The sequence below is a fragment of the Leptosomus discolor genome, chromosome 13, assembly GCF_034619465.1.
Source record: "Leptosomus discolor isolate bLepDis1 chromosome 13, bLepDis1.hap2, whole genome shotgun sequence".
Classification (NCBI taxonomy): Eukaryota; Metazoa; Chordata; class Aves; order Leptosomiformes; family Leptosomidae; genus Leptosomus; species Leptosomus discolor.
The window spans coordinates 16,570,600-16,595,225 of record NC_141403.1 but is presented as its reverse complement, the minus strand read 5'-3'; the positions used below and the strand labels follow the sequence as shown (position 1 = coordinate 16,595,225).

Below are 24,626 nucleotides of genomic sequence, written 5' to 3'. Positions count from 1 at the left end.
CTGAAGTCCAGCACAAATGATTGATTTGATTTATCACACTTATTTTCACTAGAAAGGCAGGTAAGTACTATGTACAAAGTCCTCACTGTTTCACTGCTGAGCTATCAGACTCCGTTATCACATTAGACAATTGTGGCTTTGAACAAGCCTAAGAGATCTCCATATGGATCTGTACAGCAGATATACATTCAGTAGATGACTTCTCAGCTTGCTAATCTAGTTTGTTGATTATATCCCACTTGTTAAAACACCTTGCAGCCAACTTTGCACATAAGTACTTGCTATTTCATCTTTCCACCCCATCTCTGTTTGGGAATTACTGTTCCGCATTTTGCAAGAGACTACTGTAGTCCTAAGAAAAGCTGTAAGAATTTTATATTTAAACTCATTTACTTCTAACGGCTGGCCAGCTCTTTTCATGGTAAGGTAAACTCTTTACTCCATTTTTTTCCATCTACTCAGCAGCCCATTTGCCTCAAACCAAAGATTCACATACCACCCATCCAATGCCATAAAATGAATAGCGTATAGGTGCTAATTTGACCTTAAGAAAGAGTAACAACTGGTTCACTTCAGCTCAGCATAAAAACGGAGCACAAGGTTTTCATCAGATGTTCAAGCAAGTTGCTCTCATTTGTAAGGAGTTGGTTTTAGACAGATGCATGACTAAAACTGAAAACTTGAGTGGGTGCTGTCAGAATTGTCATTCAGAGCTTTCCTACAGGGGCAAAATGCCCAAGCTCAGAGTAGGCTGATGGAATCAAATCCCTAATAAGGTGGTCTGCAATGTGGGTATGACAGAATTTGAACACTGTAGAGTGTGATTGTGACAATGCTTAAAGAAATTACAAGAAGGAAGAACCCAAAGGTTAGATGGATTTGCTATAGGTATAGCTCAGTAGGCAGATCTTATGGTGAAGGACACAGTATCAATATTTCTCGAAAAGTCAGAGAAAAGACATGTTCATACAAAGCCAGTTGTAATGTATCTGAATGATGAACAGGTGGTCACCACGCAGTACGCCAGGGAAAAGGAAGACAGGCAAAGAGCATTTACTCTATGTGGTCCTGCTCTGAGGGGGTTGGACTAGATGATCGTTCGAGGTCCATTCCAACCCCTAACATTCTGTGAGGCAGTCAAATTCTATCTTATGTCCTTCAATATGCCTATTGACTCTAATCCTTCAGAATGAATGGGGATAGTTGGAGCATGCAGTTTATTGGAGCAGATTCAAAGTGCTGACAATTTACACAAAGTCATCATGAATTGATGTCCTGGTTTGAACTACAAAAGAACTAATTCTGTTCAGTAATTCTACTTTTCAGTTAAGTCTCTTCTAAGCAACTGCACTTTCTGAAATCAACAGCATGTTTTTCCAGCCCTTGTCCACTCCTAGTAGTGATAGCACTCAATGTTTACAGTTGATACAGTATGCAGAAAGGCTCTTGCTTATACTTGCTCCTATATCAACCAATGCCACTGCTAAATCTTGTACTCCATGTTGGGGTCCTGATAGTGAAAAGGGTTGCAAGCACATAAAAAGGTCACACCTGCAGGGAGAAGCAAACCAAACAGGTGACTCAAAACTGACCAAGTAACTATTCCATCCCATATATGTTATATTCAATATAAAGCTGAGGGATCATGAGGGTCAAGCGCTCTTCTTCAATGGTCAACATCCAAGGAGGACTCCGTCTGTTCTTCTGTCTTTGATCCCAATCCACACATTCCTGCATCCAGTTCCCACCTACTGCCAAGTCCAACCTGGGACTTCCCCAGCGCCAACCCTGCAGCAACAGTGGTGACAGATCCTTGGGAGGTGGGTTGGGTATCGGTTTTGTATATATTTCTTTTTATTTTTATTATCTTTTCTTTTATTGTTATTGTTTCATTAAAGCTGTTTTAGGGTTTTTTTTGCAAACCGTAAATCTCTCCCCAATTCACTCTCCCTTCCCTTTCTGGGAGGGTATAGGGGTTAGAGAGCACGTCATTCATTAGTAGCCCAGCCTCAACCCTCAACCACTGAGGTAAATCATTGCATAAGGAAAAGATGTCTGCAGCTAGGAAAGCTATCCCTCTATGGTAAAGGTTATAACCGATCATATGGCCTACACTTCTTTGGGAATTATTCTAGCTAAACCCAGGGCCTACAGAAGTCAACAAGCTCCTTGTTGCAGAGATAAGTACCATCATCTCCCCCGGAGACTCTGATCTTGTTACAGATATAGATTACCAAGAACCCTGGAAGTTTTCACCAAGGAGAATTTCAAGGACTTGGGACATTTTCAGGGGCTGTCAACTCCCAACTGCACATCTGTTGCTACATTATGGATACACCTGATTTACTGCACATGAGTAGAATTCCAGAGTATCCGTACGGTGGATCTGACATATCCTGGACTTGAACATTTTGTCTAGCTCAGATAGCCTGCCCACATACAGAAGCATCAGTGCACTGCGTAGACATCAGACTTGCTCTCCATGCTCAGACCACAACACATATGCATCGCTAATTGAAATATGGAAACCATATGCGCTTGCACACCACTTAACAAAAGCTTTTGACATCTTTATTCCCTTCCTTATCTTTAAAAAGTATTCTTACTTTAGGACTCTTAGGCACATTCTGTACAGCTAGATCTGAATGAAACCCCAATTCCACTCCCAATTAATGATTTTTTTCCACTCAGACAATTAGTAGTATTTCATTGATCTTCTGTTTCAGGTGAAGGGAAAGTGGATTTGTGCATTTCAGCAAAAACCATGCATCGTCTGTATTTTTGACCATGTTTGACTGTATGGCTTCTCACAACATCACTGACAGGGTGAAACTGTACTTCTTCACTTTTTACAGACGGCAAGTGAAGAAAGGGAGACGCTCCCCAGAATAACAATCTACCTAGCAGAGGCATAGATGTAGAGTTCTGCTTTACATCAGCTTCACTGTGTCAAATATGTTCAATAAGCACAACAGAGACGATAATGCTTTTTGGTATACTGAGCAACACAGTGAGGATGGCAAAACTTCTTACAGGAATCCACATTTCAGACAGCTTCCCTGTGAATCCAGATTCACTAATCTCTCCCATATCCCCCAAAAGCTAAACAACTTAGGGAAGTGTTTGTTAGGTTGTGGGGTTGGTTTAGTTTTTTGGAGCGGTTTTTTTTTGGTTGTTTGTTTGTTTTGGGGTTTTTGTTTGTTTTGTGTTTTTTGGTTGGTTGGGGTTTGTTTGGTTTTTTGGTTTTTTTGTTTGGGTTTTTTTTTTTTTTAGAAAAATCAGAAGATAAAAACTGATGGGAAATGAACACAAACGATTAGCTGCAGCAAACCAAGCACTGAGCCCAGAAGATGACAATGTTTTCTGGATTGTTCATCAGTGTATATAATGAAGACTCCCAACTAGACTTCAGTAAGCAACTCTGAGGCATTCAGCAAAGCAACAGCCTGACTTTCCCCCCCCCCCAAGTATTTTGGCTTTTTTGTGCCGAGTGTAATAAAGCAGTAATTCGCAAGTGAACAAAGTAGATGTGACTTAAAAACCATAAAGAGCTGATGTGTGCAGTAACAATGAGCTTTTTATTTTGTCATTTCTAAGAACACAGAAATACTTGAAGGGGTCTAATCTCATTTGCAAGTTAGCGTTTTTAAAAATGTTAAGGCAATCAGTGGCTCATAACAAGCAGGCAATGTTGAAGTTTGCTCACAAGCAACAGATTCTCTATTTACTGAAAACATTTACTGAGGACAGTGACAGTTGTTCAGAATAGTCTGATGAACTTCAGGAAAACACAAAGGGCTAAGGACAAAATGTAATAAAATGTCAGAGTATTAGAAGGTATAATATATGTAACAGTATTACACTGCACAAGTCGAGTCACATTCTTTGTAACAGTCTCAGAGTTTTCAATGGCAGAGATTTGTTTTAGTTGTTCTGTCTTATTCAAGTTTGGGATCAAATTAGTTCATTAAATAAAAGCCCTGGAACTATCAGGCTTGGGTTTAGATTCCTTGTCTACTCACCAGATTTACCCTCACTCTACTTTACCATCAAATGTCCCTAGCTTAACCTTTTCTATACACTTTCATGAGAATCCTATCCTGTAATCACAATGAAAATCCAAGCTAATTTCCCTAACCTAAGTGGGCTGAAATCACTAACTTTAACTGCAGGAATTCAGGCACAAATTCCCTGTTCACAGTCAGCAAGAAGTCTGGGGTAAAACACTCAACCTGCCTTATAACCTATTTTGTGGAGACACTGCCTAAAAATATGCATTAGCTGCAGCACTGACCCATTTGGAAAGCTGAAAGCTTCACTACAACTTACAGAAAAGGCTTAGGTAGCATGCCAGTAGGTAGAAATTATTTTGAAAAGTGATCACTCATTTTTCTGTAGCCCTACAGAGACTTTCTGCTAGCACAAAGTTTACAGGAGCTAACTAAGGAGTATGGTTTTATGAGCAGAACCTCTGCAAAATTTAACTGACAACGTTTAACCTAAACTACTTCAGATTAAAACGAAACCTCAGTACCATGACAGACCACTATCTTCTCCTAAAACCTGGTCTCTTTTCTCATACTGGAGAGCAAAGCTGACTAAGTGTCAATCATAGAAACACTAGCTGGGGAAGATCACCTTTATTTAATTCAATCAGTGTTCAATACAAGCAAGTTTGCTCTCAAGAGCTTCCAATAAGGGATATTCCTCAACATTCCTGACAAGTCTACTCTGGTGCTTTATCACTTTTAATAGTTAAAGTTTTGGTCCTCTTTGCTGCATTCATGATCTTGATTACAGCTTCTGATTACCTGAAAGGCTGTTATTGCACACCCTTTTCTCTTTTTCCAGACTAAGTAAACAACCCTTTCAATCTCTCCAGTCAATTTTCTAAACCTCTTACCCTTCTGAATTCTTGGCAGTTTGCATCTCTCCAACAGGGCAGCTCCTCAGACTTCATCAGCACCAACTGGAGTAGAGTAATTTCTTAAATTCTTGACAGTTTCGTTAACACACCCCAGAATAAGTTTTTCTTTCTTTTCAAGGCACTACAGTTTGCTTTGCATTGCATGCTAAGTAAAAGATCCTTTTCTGTTGTACTGCAGGCTGGTCAGTCACGAAAGACTTGTACACCACATAAGGCCCTGGGATGAGCTCAGGTTATCTATAAAACAGACTATTTTGCAGCCATTTGCTGAATGCTCATGAACATTTGCTTTCAGAACAATCTGCTGATTATTTTACAGCTCTGATTCTGTCAAGCTTTTGCAAATCACACTTAAAACTGGAGCACCAGAAACAAGACCAACAAAAAATCCATTACAGTGGTTAACATCACCAAAAATATTCTGCTTGAACCCTGCACCCTGTTAGAACACAAACAAGCTACAAAAGACCAAACCTTGCCCCTTCCTCCGTCCAAGTGGCAAAGGGCTTCTCTGACAAACATTTTCTGCTGTTGCTCATGTGCATTCAGCATTATTAATGACAGCCTTCATGGAGACAGGGTACTGCAGCAACAGGCAAGGCAAGAGTTTGCTCACCCAAGAGTGAACATCAGCTGTGCTATCCCCCCCCTCCCAGTTTGTGAAGGTTAAAGAGCAAGAGTCTGGCATAACCTGCGTGACTGACTTAAATTTCTTAAACACCAACATACAGCCAGTTGGTGGCCAGAATGTAAGAATGAATTTGAACAAAGCAAAGTTTCTTCCAAAGAAGAGGGCAGAAAACCTGAACTCTAATAAAATTTTAAATTTCAAAGTGCAAGAAGCAGCACGCTAAATATAACAGCAGTGGAAAGCTAAGGTAAAGTAAGGGGCAGGAAAACATTACATCCCATGAATATGCTAAATTTCCAAATCTGCAGTACTGGAAAGCTAGAAAGTTACAATTAGGGAATTATCAAACTTGCTGAAAAATATCTATAGCAAAGAAAATCTGGACTTCCAGATTAAATGTTCAGAAAAAAAAGGAAGACCAAGCAATACTAATACATCAGCACAAGAAACTGAAGCTTGTCACCTTAGTTACACAGTAACTAAAGTTTTCTTATACAAAGTATTGATGTTTTTAACACCACAGATGGGTTAGATACTAGTTTAGACTGAATACCAACACTAAAACAATATCCTTTAAATTATGAAACTAAGTGTTAACAAGCTAGCTAATGCAAACTTTACAGTGTCCCACCTTCTGAGTCCCTCTCATGCTCAGAGCTCGCAAATAGATGTAGATTGTGTAAATAAAGACCATGTCACAACACACGTACTAAATTGGAAGCAGAGAGGATAAGGATGCAAGGACATAGGTCAGTGTGCAAATGCTTAACACTGAAAGAGTTTGAGCAACTGATTTTTCAGTCCATCAATGATTCCTACAAATGAGCTACCTTGTCTCTCAAAGGGGTGTACATTACCCTTGACAGTCTTCAGCTGAATGTTTTGAGAGAATAGAAAACATTGGTAAACACAATAGGTTTAATAGCTTACATCACAGCCCTGGATGTGGTTTCTAGGATTATGGCTTAGTCCTTCACAAATTTCAGGAATCTGAGGCAAAAATATTTAAGTTTGAGTTCTTGGGGATTAAAAAAAAAGAAAAAATAAGAGCATCAAAAATTTTTATCACAGGAATTTCTAATACTTTCAATATTGGTGGTAACTTGCTGCTTTCTTTCCATCAGAACAAGCTAAGGGGCAGTAGGAAGAAAAGAAGAAAACCAGCTTTCATTCTAGTTTTCAGCAGACAGTACAACTTAATATAAAAGGTGGGTAATTTGTGAGTACTGTCTCTATATATCATGCATTTTCAAAGTATAATCAATATTTCTTCCATCAAGTCATGTCTTGCAAGTATTGATTTTTTTTGTATGGTGTTGACCTGTTCAAGAATCTGCCTCGAAACGTCACAGCATTTACACCAAAGCAAAAGAGCCAAAAGTTGAGTTGACAGATGGGCAGGCTGCCAAGGAACAACAAACCTGCCAGACCATGAAATTAGTTCTTTCTTGTTCATCCAAAGCTTTTTCCACATGTTGAGAGTCCACATCATTGTGTGTGTTGGTAAAAGAAAGAACAACCCCGAAACCATTACACTAGCTAGCTTCTCCTGAAGTCACCTTAATCTTGGGAATGATTTTCACTCAAACCTTAAGTAAATACAAGCCACAGCTATTAAATACTCCAGTGGCTTGTCAGTTTTGCTTACATGTAGCACAGGACACAATATGACAGCAGCACTGGCAGTATGATTGGCATGTCAAACACTAGGAACCTCAGTCATTTGTCACTTACGATGTGTCCCAATATCAACAAGACAGAACATTTTTGTTCCTACCGATACTAGATCCAAAGTAGCCTTTCCCCACATCCCCCACCCCCCCCACCTTTCACTATGACCTATTAATATCTATTAATAGATAACACCTCACCTTGCACTTCTCTCCTATCACCACTTTTCAACCTGAGGCAAGTCTTCCTTGTAAATGAAAATCTTGTCTAGGTTTAATCCTAATTAAATTTGCATGCATAGATGTTCAGCTTTAGGCTTCACACTGAATCATTTATTATAATAAATAGGAAGTTACGACCCAAGTATCTGTTAGCTCTCTCCTGATTCTAAATTTGTATCTATCACTCGCAAAGTCTAAGAGATCTGAGATTGAGAAGAATTTTAAAGGTTTAGTGGTTGTGGTCACTTCTGCACCATGAATCAGGATCACAACCAAACAAAATTTTACTAGTTTTTAACTGTGTAAACATGAAGGACCCCTTGAGGCAGATGGCATCACCTTGTGATCATAAGTTCTTACAGCAAGTAGCTGCCCTACAAAGGAACTCTTAAACGTATTTGTCCACTTAATTTAAGCTTGTTATTCACAAGCCATACATACACAAGATTTATTTCACTTTCCTAATTTCAAAAAATTAATTTTTTTACCACTCTCCTGATAGGAATGCAACCATCTTAACATTACAACTTGCAGCTGCCTTAGATGAAGTTAAATTTCTATTTAAAATAAGCAGAGTTTTTTCCATTAATGAGCAAAAGCTATTTCAAGTTTAAGACTTTTTGGCACATCAGGAGTACCATATTTTTTATTATTTTTTTTTGTTACAAAGACTCTTTTTTTCCCAGAGATAGAAATGTTTTCATTCCAGCAGGCACAAAGCCACTATCAGGGCACATACAGCCCTGTATCACTGCCAGATCTTCCTGGGTAGAAGGAAGCACATTTCCTCCAGCCTGAATAGAGCTGAAAGTATTTGCAACTGTGTAACACCGAAGACATGCAAAACTTGATCATTCCCTTATCTCTACTGACAAGATTTGGCAATCTCCGATTTAAATGGTTAATTGGGAAACAACCTCTGAAGGTTTTTTGTTTTGTTATACTCAACTGTTCAACGTGCTATAGTGGTTACTTTCTGCTCTTTGCAAAAAGTGAAATATATAACCTGCTACTTTTCCTAGGCATTTTACTCCAGGCAGAGTAAAACTGCAAAACACCATGCTTTGTTTATTTATATCTGCTGGTGTCCAGGCACACAGGTTAACAAATGCACACTGCACATATTGCAACTACTTTAAAAATATTAATAGTAAGTCACCTGTTGCACATTTTCTAGGTGTCCAGCCCTCATCCCTTTCAAACCCTCATTTCATTATTTCTCAGTAAATGCCTTCATGAATATCAAAGGCACTTGTGTCACACAGGATAAATTCCTGAAAAAGTGTCATTTTAAGGACACAAAGAGGGGGAAAAAAACCAACCAATACTGCAAACTTTTAAGTTCTCTTCTGTATTGCCATAAAGCTCAATAACTCAGCCAGCCACATGGAATTTTAATCAAGTGTCCTGAAAGTATTTCGCCTTTGGCCTGAAAACAAGCACGAAGCATTTCAGCCCAAAGGGCAATTGTCAAAGAAAATTCTAACAGTCTGAAGACCAGGACTGAGAGCTCAAGTAATTTAATTTAAAATTCAGCAATGCTATTGCAACACTAAAAAACTGCAAGGCACATCTGGATCCTACCCTGAAACACCCCGAATGTTTTTGCTGGTTACTGAAGCAAATGCAGCGATCATACAGGTAGGGCTGCAAAGTGGGCAGCTTATTTCTCATTGTCCTTAAGAACAGAAAAGATGACAAGGGCTGCTCAAGTTTTGGAGAGAGATTGTATCATCGGTTGGTACCACACAGTATACAGAAGGTTTTTTCTTCCTTGGTGCAAACAGCCTGACCTCTTTGCTACCACTGCACCACTGAGAAGCCCCTTCTTACCCTCTTATCACTACAGCAGGATTTTCAGCCTACCAGAGATATCCAAACTTGGATTTGTCCATTACCACTATTAGCTGTGGCAGCTAATAGCAGAACCTTACACCAAGTACCCACAGTAAAAAGTTTCTGAGTAACCTGACGTATCACCAGAGCTAAACAATAGCACGGCAACCTCTGACCCATGCCAAGTCACACACTGAATGCAGCTGTCCACCAGCAGTCATGATTTGTGCCTACTGCTGCTTCATTACTGCCTTTAAATGAATACTATCGCTCATCACTATGGAGAGATCTATTGTCCTTTAGTCATCACACAACTCATCCTGAAGTTCCCTGCCCAGACACATTCATACCTTGCTCACGGCTTGCAAAGATCAGCCTCCTCCACCTCAAAGATGATGTGCACTGCACTTTGCAGAATCATTTCTTCAGTTAGAAGTGTCCCCATACAGTACCACCAAATATGCAAGAAACTAAGCTGTCCCTTGTGTGACCACTCTCAAGTAAAGAGTGGTCATCCATCTGCCTCCAGTAGCTGCATTTGCTGCATGCCTTTAGCAATGATGAACTTGCTCTGGAGGACATTGGCAGACACACTGTAAACCTACTTCAAGGAAGATAGATTGGGATAGGGTTTGGAAGGACTTATTCCTGTAAGTTTTAGCTTAAAATTCATGTTTACTTCTAAAGTCCACTTCGGTAACAAGCTCACATTTTTGCATTAGCAAAAAAAATTATGGTTTTGAAAACTCTGATCAACTTTAAATGAGATTTATTGTTAGTATCAAAAAATAACCCTTAAAAATACCCAGAGTTTTACTCAGAAATCAGAGTTCTAGATGCATGGCAGATTTGCTTTCTGTTTGTAAAAAAAGTTTAAGCCTGTGAGATATATTACCCCATAAAAGCAAATTGGGCTACTCGGGCAATAAAAAAGAGCCTTACCGAACCATCACATTAGTTAGTAACTACTGAAGTAATAAATGAACAATTGTCTGTAGATAAATGCAAATTCACTACGATTCTCCTGAAGACGGTGGAGTTCATTTAATCCCTCGTTTTGCCATTAAAATTTTTACCTCTTCAGCATATTTTAAAGGGTGTTCTCTAGAAGTCATTGAGTGCACATTTTAGAGACTCTACAAGCTAAAGCAAATAAAAGGAATGCTAGAAATTTCAACAGCATATATTTCACAACCCTAATTTAAAGCAGGGTTTCCACAGATCCTGACAATTCAAAGAACCTTCACATCAAGCTTTTGTTATCTAGCCCTTCTCAGCCAATAAAGTAGAAACAATCTAGTCACCAGAGGCATTAGCACACAGTTACAAGCCTTTTTTTGCCCACACCTCTTACAACAGTGCAAGATATGCACAAAGGACAGCACCATAAAGGCAAGTAAAATCTATGAATGGTGTGGCACAGTGAATAACAAAACACACAGTAGCTATTGATGCATTTGAATGAGAAACGTTTGGAATTGAAAACTGGACATGATAAACCAGTGGACAGTTTTGTCAGCAGAGAGATGCCTTCAGGAGCCGGTTTTCTCACTTCTGTAAAGCAACAGCCAGAAACAGGGAATGCTGAATTCGATTAATTGGCTTTTCAAGCACAGGCCTAGGGCTGGTGCTAGACTCTCATCGATTCGCTCGCTGTCTAGATGGAGCTGGAACAACCCTGAGAAGACAGTGAAGACTGGCCGGGCTCCATCCAGCCTGACAGCAGCTCTGCCCTGGGCAGGGAGAGCTGGAGGAGCACCAAGCACAGCCAGGCTCCCCAGCCTGCTCACCGCCCTGTGCCATGGCTGCCAAGCCCATTCCACCAGCACTCGTGTAAACAAAATGAGGGACCACTCAGACCCCTGCTCCAGTCCTCCCTGGTAAGGCAGCATTTGGCCACAATCAAACCACACTGGAAGTGCCAGTTGCTACTGGGTTTTTTCCCCTCTCCTTCCCACACGCACGTTTTTTGATCGGATGAATTTTGTGACAGAAGGCAAATGCCAGCTATGCTTTCAGAAAACCAAATAAAAACAATCAATACTCACGTAAGCAAGCATCAGTACTAGATCCAGTTTGCATTTATGTTCAATAGTTGAATTCCAAGGTTTGTTATAGTCAGCAGGACTTTGCCTCATTTCTAAAGACTGAGGATTTTGCTATTAAAAACTTGTTGCTTCAACAGGTCCGCAAGAAAAAAAATAATAATCCAGTAATCAAATCAAGACTACAGAAGTTGTTTTGAATTACTTATACAGGTTCTGCACTGTCCCCTCAGCTTCTCAGCAAATGAAAGCTTATACAAGTATGATAAGAGGCAGCAGACATGGGACTATCTTCAAGGTCATTTTGGAGCAAAACAGCAGTAAAAATGCAAGAAGAGCCAAGGGGAAAATAAAGTTTCCACTTCAGGAAGACCATTTCTTAAACAGCTTTTTAACCTTTATTCTCACGCAGGAATCGCGGGGGGCTGGATCTCACAGCACAATAAATGAGCTCACAGAAAGGAATTATATTATGCTTGCAAAACGACTTTCAAATCTGAAACTTTAAAAGAATTGCTTAGGGAAAATCTCTGCCGGAGTGGTTACTGTATTAAATGACAGTTTAAAAAGCCTCAAAAGCTAACAAGTTAAAGATGATAAAACAGCAGAAACCGCTGAAGGCTGAAATCTACTCTGCCTACAGAAAGCAGCAGTGGGATCTTCATGGCCTTGCCCAGTAAGAAAATCCCAGAAAAGACAAGACAAACCAACTCAGCCCATCAACCCACGTTAGCTGCTGCTTTACACAGCCTGCAAGGTTGGACCACTTTGGAAAAGGCAGCAGGTCAGACTGCCTGCCACGCATCCCCCGCCCTTCCAACAGCCCTCTGAGCTCACATGGCCATTACAGCAGGAGCGAGTTTCCAGGGAGAGTTTAAAAACCAAAACATCCCCCAAGTTTGTTTTGCTCTGCCAGGAACACAACAAAAACTTCTCCAGAATCCTTAACTGCTGCTTCCCATCAGGAGGGGAAGTCTAAATTACAGGCATCTACATATCTTTATAATAAGAATATCAAAAGTTTATACTTTGATAGTATTTTTATAATCTAACACTCTTATGCTTTCTATTTTTAGTGGTTTTTAATCTACTGTAACAACAAAATAAGTCTTCTAGTTTTCCTGTAAAATTGTGATGTATACAACTTTTAATACCCTAAAATGTGTACAAAAACTATATCTCAGGGCAAAAGCAGGTTTCCTCATCCTAGAAAAACAATACAAAACGATTGTGAAATCATTGAAGTCCTTAAATAGCAGAATTAACTAAAAAAAGAATGAACACAGATGTACCCAACCTTTTTTTTTTTTGCTCTAACCCACAAGCCAATGAAGCACTCACCTCAAACCTCAAAGCCAGAGAGCTGTACCCATTAGCCTAATGCCTAGAAGCACTGTACACAGCCTCTGAGATATCACTTAAGTACCTAAAACCACATATAAATGGGAAGATTGATTGATGTGCACCTAAGATTTATGCCAACTAACAAATCACAGTTCCTGCAAGTTGACCTAACCAATCTCCTCTCACAAAACTTCAACACACTATTCCTGTTTGGTTCAGGAAGGGGTGCCTGGAAGACAGATAATACAGACATAGGAAAAGGCATCAAACCCCACCTGAACAGCCTGTGTGAGACTGCTGTAAATACCAACAGCTGATCAACACACACTGATAGTCCTGAATTTCCAGAGATACATTTTCTAAGCCCTCAGGGAATGGAGAAAATATTTATGGCAGACAAATGGGGTTTTTTTATCTTAATCTTCAGTCTACTTAGAATGCTTTCATGGGATTTTTCTGTCACATACCTTTGTACTCAGAAAAGAAGCAGTCCGTGGCTTGTTGGTGCTTTCTTGTAAAATGAGGAAAAAAAACAAAGCAGATCTTAAATTTAGGACTTTATAATCAAGGCCAAGTACAATGTTTTCCCCACAGAATGTCCAAGATGTTCTTTGCAGACCACCAGAAAAACTGAAATTTCTCATGGTTCTTTCTCCTTCTCTCCCATCCTCAAGTCAGACCTCAAGTCAGCTGAATTTGCATCTAGTTGAGATCCATCACGTTACATTAATTTTTACACTACAAATTCCTTTTAATATGATCAAGTCCCATTTATTCTTAATAAAGGTTTTAAAATATATTTCTAGTGTTTATTTAATTCAGGGAACCTTATTTTAACACAATGGTACCCACAAAGTCAGCATTCCTGGGGACATGCAACATGGCCCCTGTTTGAGGTGACTTCATAGACAAGTCATTTAAAATTGGCTTTTGTAGAGTACCATATAGATCAAAGTCCATTACACCAAGGCCTCAACAGCCAAATTGTGTCAGAAAACAAAAGCCCAGAGCTCTAGAATTACATCTGCTCTTCTATAACATTTTACTGGGGTGTGCCAAGTCCTGTAGCCCAAGAGAGGCAACTGCTGCAGCTCCATATTCCCGGGTCCAATCAGTAGTAAAGCTGAGTATGTATTCCCAACAGGCACGTACAGAGCCACACACACACACATCTCATACAACACATATATGCATACACATACTGCCTGCCACAGAGATCAACGAAGACAGAAACACACAAATGCAACCATGAGCCACAGTCTCCTCCTCTTCCCTGCTCCAGCTGATCAGGACAAGAGACCTTAAGTAGAAAACATATATTCGTGTACAGATATATGTGCAATGTGGATTCCTTCAGTAGCTGGACTTGGACACTCAGTCTATCCATCAACTGCCCACCCTGGATCTCAGGTCTCCCCTGTTACTGGTGCCTAGGCACACAAGCCCCTGAGGCCCTCAGCCCCACTCCAGCTGCTGGTCCACAGACTGCCTTGCACATACACCACTACCCCCACCACACACCCACTATGGATCCCTCAGTTACTGGCCAAGACATTCAGCCTACCTTGTAGCTGGTCCTGGATCTTCTCATCACCAGTTGCCTGATGCAGACACACATGCATGCAGATGGTCTCTTGGCTGGCCCCAGACCCCACGGTCTACGCAGTAGTCACCTTGGATCTCCTGCTCCCTTCAGTAGACAAATTGCAGACCCTCTGGTCTCTCCAGTACCCATTCCAAAATTATGGCTGCTTTGACACCTGGCTCCCAAGCCTCCCATCCTGCTGGCTGGTCTGGCTTTATGTTTGCTGGTGATTGCACACCGACAGACACACACACACACACACTCCAGTCTTTCCAGCCATGGGCACCCAAGACATGCAGGCCCTGCAATTTGTGGTCCCCTCTCCATTGACTGGTACTCATAACTCCACGCACACAGCACAGAGACCCTCTCACCCAGAGAAGCTAGAAACAGAGTTAAACAAAAAAAACAGGACATGAGAGAACAGCCACCACCACCCTGTAAACTCTGGAGAGCTGCTCCCATAACTCAGTGATGGCTGTCATGGGACAGCCCTGGCAGGGGCTCATTTCTCTGGGTTTGTTACTGGGGTTGCCCCCCCTTGCTCCTTTGTGTGTGTGTGGACATGAGACATCACATAATCTAACAAGTTAAACGGAGCATGGACAGTTAATAAGTACCTTGTGGCCCTGCTACTTAACCCACACAGAGACACAAGGGGTGTATAGGTTCACTGTAACTGACTGACCTCAATCCAGGCAAAAAGCGAGAACTTAAGCCATTCGGCCAAAAATTAAAGTTTGCAGCTTACCACAGTGTTAAGTGACTCTGACTCAGATTCCTGCCACACACTGCAAGTTGCAAACAACACCGCCTCTAAGTTTTCCACAAGTCTCAAGGGACTTGAGGTTTCTTTTAGTGTTTTCTTATCAGGAAAGAATATTCACACCAGTGGAAGCATAGCAGAAGTGTTAAAGGAAAACATTCAAAAATAAAAGACAAGTTTTGCAGAGGATAGAAGCCTTCTAGTGTCCCATCTCTCAACTCTTTGTTGCAGATTTCATGAAAAATCTGGCATTTAAGACTGATGGAAACAAGCTCTATTCAAGCCATTAGCATACACCAACCTACAAAGCACTATGGCAAAGCACCTATGACTTTTTTCCATCTCATACAGAAAGCATTTGAGAATGCAACATCCAGCTCACCCTGAAAGTGTAAGAAGACTTTCATCAATGTTTTATGGTCATCCAAGTACATTCTAGAAGTCCGGCTCTCAGTTTCAAAAGTGTCACAGGTAACTATATCAATGTACAAAACACCTTTGAATGCATGAGGCTACAGCAAGGCAACTAAGAGTGCAAGATCTACCGATCTAGGCTTGGAGACTAAAGGCCAGATCTAAAAAACCCAACAAAACTGAAGTATCTTCCTGCCAAATGCTGTCACACCTACAATTAAAGCACATCCCCTCCAAGGTGGAACTCACCATCCAGTTGATGACTGGATGCACAGTCATCCCACTGAGTGGTGCCAGGTTTGAGTGACCCAGTAAAAAAAAGCCACCACACACACCAGCAGACACAGGTACAGTAAAAACATTTTTCTCCTGAATTTGGATGCCCAACTGCTGCTTGCAACAGAAAAGAATAAAAAAAGAGGAAGGCCTACAATTTGATTCTGCTTCCACTTTTGAGTACCCTAATGATCCAACTCTAGCATCAGGTTTTTTTTCTTGTCCGTTCTCCTTCTGCATCCGTTAAACTTGCATTCTTGGTTGCACAGTAGCTCAATTTCAAACAGAGGCTTGGAGATACTTCATACATACCTATGTCTCTGCCTCCCCCTCCCCCACATTACTTGTCACAGCAACTTGATAATACAGCACTATACATAAATTGGAAACACAGGTTCAAACCATCTCAGACTAAGGAGGTTAAACTAAATCTCCCACTTCCTGGGCAAGTGCTCTTAATCTGATTTATAAGCAAACCATATCACTTAATGTTTCCACAAAAAATGTGGTTGCTGACCATAATGTCATAATTCGTGTATTAGTCATAGCCTAAGCATACTTACTAAACCGGATTCTTGAAGCAAGGTAGGTTTGAAACCCAAGTGATGATAAGCATGAGAAATACCTGTGTTCAGCTCTGTCCAGCTGGAGCACCCCAGGCACCTTCCAGGGGCCATTCAATCCCCTGAGCATCAGCACTTCAGGCTGTTGATTTCAAAACCCCAGGTAAGAACAGCACAGGCTACTACAGCACCCCAGCTTACAAAAACAAGCTGAGTTAAGGTGCAGGTGTGGAAACATTTAGTCTACAACTACAGGCTTGAAAGTTACCATTACCACACATTTACAGTAGCAGGATGTTTTCTTAACTATAGGAAAATCACCCAACAGTAACAGAATTAAGTTTATGAAATATAGGCAGTAGTGTACAAAACCATTAACTGATTTCCCTTTCTACTCTGTAGACCTGTATCGCTGTTACCTCCAGTGTAATTACGATGCATTCCAGCAGAGCAAAGCTGCCGCACAAGCCTCCAAAATGGCTATTGACTTCTGAGGTTGTAAAGTAACTCTCACCTGGATCCAGACACTAGTGATACATGCTTTACAAAGAGTTACTCCACTAGTGGATACAACAGACTCAACTGACCATACAAACCAAATTTTTCAACATGATGGGGACACTTGAACAAAACACCTGCAATTAAAACACCAACTAAATTTTATAGGTATGTAGATATTAAACTTTAGGCTGAAAGAACCAATCATTAACCTGCAAAGTTGTTCAGTGCAGTGACTACTATTCCATGTTTCTCTTTCTTAGATTGGACTTCAGCACTTTCTGACAGACCCTTGCAACCACCATACGCTGCAGTTTCCTCATCTGCTGACCAGGCAAAATCAGGAACAAACAGAAAACCAAGAAATGCTGAGAGTTCTACCATGGTACCCTCCACGGGCATGCCAAGATAACTATCCCCAAACTTCTCCGATGCTTTTGCAACAGTTCTGAGAAACCTCCCCAGCCTCACCATAAACGGTGTTTTTTACATCATCACAATGCTTACAAGTTTGAGCTTCAATTGTTTACTTTCCACAAAAGCAACATGGCTATTCTAATCTGCATCGCATTCTTCACATTGTTGTAGGATCAGTTATCTTGAACTCTGGTTTTTCTAAGGCAGTTATCCACCAGGGGTGTGGGGGGTGGGGGTGGATACTCACTGCCTCCTCAGATGATATGTGCTCTCATGCCGAGAAGAAAAAAATTATCAACGTGATCTAATGAAGGAATGGTCTCCTAACCTGATCTTTCAACTAGAAAAATGCAATTATGAATTTAAAGAGCCCCAGGAGGGGTGGCTTAGGTGAACTCAACTGTACTGGTATCTTTGATCACTGATATAAAGACATGCATTTTATCAAGATACCTCTAACAATGTGAGCTGCTATCTAAAAACTAGAATAGCAACACTAACCTATTTGCAAAAGCTGCAGCAGATTACTGCACCGGGATCATCGCAAATTTCTGTGAAAGAAAGTATGGACTCGTCACCTGTATTTGATCAGCTTTAGGAAAATTCCTACCTTTTTGAACCCTGCACTAACATACTTATTCAAACAGAAGTTAATAGCAAATTAAGGTTATTTGGTGTGCACAAGATGGTACCTTACCAACAAATATTTGTTAAAAGTAAGTTTTTCATTGTTTTGCCTGGCTTTTCATTTGTTTCCAAGACCGAATTTTCACAACCAAAGTGAAGTGTATTTATTTACAAGCTGAAATATATGGGCTCTGCAATTTACATGGGCTTCATTTTGTCATCCTTACCTGAAGGACGAAGTTGTATACACGTAACAATATTAATAAACAGACTCACTTTCACTGCGTGTGAACACGCAGATGCTAATCTCCCACGCTATACCCATCTTGAACACCACGCTTCACTGTAAAGAAAAATAAGACGTGCATCTGCACAACATATGCCTTCCCACCATTTTCCGTTCTCATTTTTTGTTTTTCAATAGATGCCTAATGCGGCTGGGGACTAACGTGCAGGGAGCAGGGACCAGTAGGAATTCTGCTGTTGAGGCCACCAGGAGCTGCATCCAAAGACGAGAGCCCCGGGTGCCTACCGCGGCTTTCCCTCCTCACCCAGCACGCTGCAGCTTCCACTCCTGCTGACCCAGTAACAGAGGGAACTGCTGCTGGTCACCAGCTCCGGGCTCACTCGGAAAACACAAGCTACTGCTCTTTGAACAAAGAGGATGCGCGCGATGAAGTTACTCAAAGGGAGAACTCGCCCGGTATCCCGGCTGCAATGCACCGGCCAGCCCCGCGTGCCAAAAAAAAACCCGAAACTTGAGTAAATTATCTCTTTGCTCCCTCATGCTACCTCTGTCTCATGCCTGGGAAGTGGTTTTGACCCCCTCTCAGCCCTTGTAAGAGAGTTAAATCTGGTTTACATCAGCGACAGCGTGAGGCATCCTTCGGGTCTGCCCGCTCCTCTCCCTTCCCCGCAGCAGGACCCCCGGGGCTGCGGCCCCCCGGTCTCCCGCCGGGGGGGACAGGGGCTGTCCCGGGGGCTCCCCGAGCGCGGGCCGCCCGCCAGCCCTGCCCCCCCCCCCCCGCCCCGGGGAGCGGGACAGCGGCCGTGCCGCCCCCTCCCCCGGGCTGTGCCGCTCCGCAGCGCCTCTCGGCTCCCACAAAGGGAGTGGGCGGCCCCGGAGGCGGCCGGGCGAGGTGGCCCCCGCCGCCGAGGGAGAAGAAAGGGCTCCAGGAAAGGAGGGGGGGTGGGCGGCTGCACAGCGCGGAGGTGGGGGGAGCAGAGGGATCAAGGAGGGGGTGGGGGGCGCGCAGGGAAAAAGCGTAGCAGCGAGGCGGGCAGCACTGCCGGACCCCAGCCACCCCCACCCCACACACACCTCTCCCCCGCCGCGGGGGCTCCCCTTGCAGGGCAGCACGGCCCCCACGGACCGGCTGTGCCCGGCGGGGGCTGGGGGCACGCCGCCAAGGGGGGAGAAAGCCTGCCCCGGGACGCGGCGGGCGGCTGCAAACAAACTCTGCATTGCACTGCATTGCATTGCACTGCACTGCATTGCATTGCACTGCACCCAGCGCGCACCCCCCCACCCCGAGAGCCGCCCCCGCCGCGCTCACCTCGGGGCTGGCCCTGCCCCGGCGCCCAGAGCAGCGAAGCCGCCGCCAAAAGCGGCACCAGCAGCAGCCGCCGCCGCCGCCCGCCGCTGCCCATCGCCGCCGCTGCCGCCGCCGTGAGGGACACTGCCCACCCCGCCGAGTGCGCCCGCCTTATACGCTCCCCCGGCCCGCCCCGGCCCGCCCCGCCCCGCGCCCGCACCGCCGGGGGCTCGCTCCCGCATGCGGTCACACGCGCACGGTGACACACGCGCACGGCGACACACGCACCCTCACGGACCACACGTGTCCGTCCCCGCAAAACCGCCCCCGAAGCGCCCGCAGCCCCCGACGCGCGGTGCGGGGGATGCGCGGGGTGCGACGAGCCCGAGTCCGGTGCCTGAAAAGTTCTGGAAAGCTGAGGGTAACGATCGGGGACTTCTTGTGAGGAGGAGGGGGAGAAGGGAAAGGTGAGGGTGGGAAATAGCGAGGTGAAAGTGCGGGGGGGGGGAAGCGTCGCTAAGCTAGTTCAATAGGCAGCTTTCCTACGCGGTGATAAATTCGCGTGTTTAGAAGAAATTCGGCTGCTGAGGCTTCCCTTGTAAATTTGTCATCCCCAACTTTGAAACTTCGTGCCCGTGCTGATGTTTTTCAAGCCTCTGCTCCACATAAACACAGTAAATCAGCCATGTTTGTAAATGAAACGAGTTCCCTTCTCAGCTGGTGAACTAAGAAGCTGACTGCTTTTGGCCCGTAGGAAGTCTTGGCAACTTTTTGATGATCAGTTACCTCTTGAAACTAGCATAAAACATAACAAACTGGTTGTGGAAATTCCTCAAGATAGACACGTTTCTTTAATACTTTAGGAAAGTTCATTCCCATAAGACTTCCCTGTTTTAAGCTTTGTCAGGTCACAGAGCTCATATCTACATTTCTCCTTAATAAATATTTCAAGTAGGTTACAGCAAGGAGCAACGTTTTCCTGGGAAGAGAACCGTATTCCAAAAATAAGTTGGTTGCGGTGAGGGAATTTTAGTCAACAGATACTGTCCCTCAAATGCAAATCCCTGCTGACAAAGCACGCTGCTTATTTTTTAGGAAAACATTGTGCTGCTCTGTATGATACTGCTTTTAAAACCACGTTTCACCATACAATAATATGTATGAGTTGTATGAGCAGAATTAGGCTGCAAGTGTGTTCTTCAAGTTGGGGGCAGCTGTTAACACAGTTCAGATTTCAGCTTGTTTGGCTGATTGTTTTCATTGATCACAGTAAAGAAATTCAGGGAAATAATAGTGATTTACATATTTTATGTCAAATAAAGCTACTTCTTATCATATAACTTAGAGTTATGAGTTATACTTGAGAAGGCATAGCAATGTTTATATTCAAAACAGACAAACAGGAAAAATCTATAGGTCAAGGAGATAAAAAATGAAAAATTTCTGCCATAAAACCTTATCAAAGGCCTTCAAGCCTGCAAATAAATAACACTCCACATCTGCCCCTTCCAACAGATCCATCCTTTGCTCACACCAGGAACTTCTTAAATTTCAGGACAGATGAGGAGGAGGAAAGGAAAACATCTGTGGAGAGAAAAGTCAACAAGTTTCAAGAGCCAGGGTGTCATTTGTTCTAGTATCATGGAGGTCAGGTTAAGGAATCCTCTGTGCAGGCTCGCAAGTACCAGTTGGAAGCCAAGTACAAACAAAAGGGGAAGAGGGAGCATCCGTGCAACATAAAATCCTGCCAGTTTACAGCTTTATAATCAGTTCAACCATTTCTTCAAATTACAGGAAGCTGAAGAGTACTATCTTACATCCATGTGATGAGAAGTGCCAGTTTATTGTTACATGCATTTATACTCATCAGAATATTCCACAAGAGCTAGAGAGTGTATATTGAGATCCAGCTCTGGACTTTATCATCTGACTCGATTATTATAGTTTAACTCTAAACATCTGTATACAACTTGTAACTGAAATATATACACTGAATTAGTCTGCAGGACTACATCACCATTGTTCCGTGTCCATTATAATTGTTCCCTAAGAAGACTGACTCTCCTCAAATTTCATTTGAGTACATACCTTCTTGGAGGAGAAGGTTACTGTGTTTTCTATCATTCCGTTTTCCAGAGTTCCTTGCTGGTATTACAGAGCACCAGGCAATCAGAATGATCACCGGTTCAAGACACAGCACTATTAATACAATTCTTTCCTAACGTAGGTTTCTAATAAGCTTTGAATGATTATGACATTAGATGAGAATCTCAGCTTCTTAAGCAACTCCACTGCAGCTTTACACTGAGTGAGTGCATCGGGTGTTATAAGTTGAAGATGAGAAGTTTCTTAGTCTGACAAACTAATCCGATGAGAAAATGGAATGCTGTGGTACAGGTAAGGTCTTGAACGAGTCAAGAAATGTGTGTGAGAATGAAGGCATTTTAGGGCACTGCACTTTTGTGCGTGTTTATACAGTCCCCAAAGCCCATCTGCATAAACTGAAACTCTGAGTGCTACAAGATCATATACGCTTAACATAGATAGTAGTGCTGCAAATTGGCATAGCACTGGAAACTTCTATATTGTCAAACAATTAAGTCTCTACTGCTCCAACTTCACTTGAAAAAATGACAGAGATGTCACAAACTTTAGGAAGGATAATTTCTGAATGCCTCACTCTTACTGGTTTTGCTAATTAAAATTTACTACAAAATAAAACAAAAAAAGTTTGCTATGTAGGAGAAGAAAAGTTGTCTGTAAATACCCAGAAGAAACGCAGAGATGTGGTTATAAGGAACTTTTTAAAATCTCGGTTTCTCTCACCAGTTTTCATGAATTGCCTTCAGGACTGTTTCAGTTGCAAAGGAATGGAAAATCCTAGGATTTAGGATGATGTAGCATAAAGTGAATATGTTAATCTAGCCATCTGTGGATAACAACCCATGGATAAAGACATTGCCTGTGGCAAAAACAGAGGTTTGGGAGAATTCAGACTGGAGAAAGCCCAAATACACAGAGTCTGAATGGAACCACTCTGCTATCCTGCACCTAAGTAAACTCCAAGTGAACACCAAATATGTTTTTTCAGCTTTTGTCTGTATGGCTGTGCTTAAGGCAGAGCTATTGTGCTAATGGCAGGTTCCCTTCAGGCTCCTCAGGAGCAGGAGGTCACCTCCTGACCCCGGAGGGCAGTGGGGGCACTCATAGCTGTCAGTGGTGCCGTGATTTTCCTCATTCATAGCATTTAATAACTTGCATGTCCCACAATCCCACCTTACCACCCATCCTGCTCTCAATGGTCCTTTCTCCTCACCACGCATCGGGGAATTTGTAAGCTGCGAACACCATTGACACAATATCTCCTGGAACTGGGGTAGGGAATTTGGAGTCATTTCCAGAAGGAGGTACACTGATATAACCAGTCAAAAATCCCACCCAGTGCTATATCTAATGGCTAAATAAGGTTTTTTATCAATAGCTGTACTGTACAATCAAGAGTCTCTACATTTTAGCTGATTTTTGTTGGGCTTTTTTGCACACATTTGCTATCCATTCTGTCTCTCTGCCTCATTATCTCATAAGCACCTCCCAAGTGTTCTGAAAAAGCATTCTGGAAATAATTATTACTTGCAATCGGAGGAAAAAACCAAAACAGTAAACTGCATGTCTGCCTCTAATAAACGTTCAGCTGCTACTAAAAGCTGGTTTAGATAACGCTTCAGTTGTTCCCCAGAACACTTCAAGCGCTTTTCTCTCTCTGTCAGTGAAGTACGTCCAGAGGTTAATAAATCTGAGCTATGACAGACCAAAGAGAGGACTAAATTCAAAGCGAAAGGCCCTTCACAGCACACCCTGCCCACAACTTCCTCCCAAGAGAGACACCACCTCTGCAGCTTGACGGGCTGGAAGCACAACCCAAGGAAAGAGGTGTGGGCCAGGGCATCTCCCAGGTCCCTCCTGGCATTCTCAGGCTGGTAGCCTGACACTCTGCTTCAGCGTCTTTGCCTTTTCTATTCCTGAAAGTGATTTCAGGCTGTAACTCGAAATAGACGTTACGATAATTTGGCTCTGAGATGATAAAGGCTTCCATGAGGATTAAAGAAAATCTGCTGTTTTGGAGGAACCTGGAAAACAGCTGCTCCAGGGGCCTGCACAGAGCTGTCACAGGCCAGTGGAAGAGGCATGAATGGATTGAATGCCTCCTACTTGTTTTGAAATTAAATACGGAACCATCTCATGATACTGTGGTAAATGTCACGTGCCTGGATTGTGCCTAGGCACCTGACTACAAAGACACTGCTTGTAACTCTTGTCTCTTCGCGGCTACCAAAGCAGGAGATGGAGGTAGCAAGAGAGGCTGGGTAGCAGGAAGCTGTGCCTGCAAAGGGCGGCATGGTTTGTAGCTATTCAATAGCTTAATAGAGCTGCACTGATTCCACATCACAAAATAATTGGTGATGTTTTCCTGTTGATTGGTTTATGCTGTTTTCCTACTAGAACATCAGGTGCCTACTAGAACTAGTTGGCATCAGTGGTGTCGAAGGCAAGACTCAGCATCCTTTCTGTGGTCAGCTCACAGGCTGGAAATTGTGATTATTGTGCAACAGGAACGATTGGATGGCATACTGCATTATGGTGAATAAATTCCTCCCCCAAAATCACAGTGAACTCACATTCATTTTTCTTTTGTTGAAAAAATGGAACCCACAGGCAATAGGGAATACAATAGCCTCACTGTTGGTAGTCAGCAACAACCCTTCCATAATGCTGTTCCCTGTCTGGGCATGGGACTTTTCTTTACCTTTTGATTAAACCGTTTGCAAGAGATTGAAGGCTCCAGCAACCCATGCATGCAAAGGAACAGCCACAGTTAAGTTCATGACAGATACCTATAACATGAAGAACAAGTGTTAACAGCAGGAAAAATCTTACTGATTGTCTCCAAACTGATCTTGGACTTGTGGGACTTGAAGGATCCAAGCCCATCACTTCCAAATTTGTATTAGAAAAGGGAGAGACTATAACTTGGCCCTTACAGAGATGTACAAGCTAAGTGACATTTAATTTGTTCTCCTAACATCTCAGATATTTCTAAATGGATAGAGAATTTATAATTTAGCTCATACTTTTAAACCACAATTAATTTGTGAGAGGAGGTTAAATTTGTGACTAATTTTTGCTTACTTATTATTTTGCAAAAAATATTAAATAGGAGTTAATCAGTTAATCATACCCTCTGATCTTTTCTTCAGTGAATTGCATTTCTT

At 42.5% G+C, this 24,626-nt stretch overlaps 1 protein-coding gene across 1 annotated transcript in view; it reads right to left on the bottom strand.

The window, feature by feature from the left end:
- LAMA1 (laminin subunit alpha 1) overlaps positions 1 to 17,161 on the bottom strand; it is a 107,085-nt gene extending 89,924 nt beyond the window's left edge. Inside the window, exon 1 of the mRNA XM_086472474.1 lies at positions 16,990 to 17,161. Coding sequence (XP_086328600.1) covers positions 16,990 to 17,161 — 172 coding nt within the window. The remainder of the gene's footprint in view (positions 1 to 16,989) is intronic.
- Between the last annotated feature and the right edge of the window lie 7,465 nt (positions 17,162 to 24,626).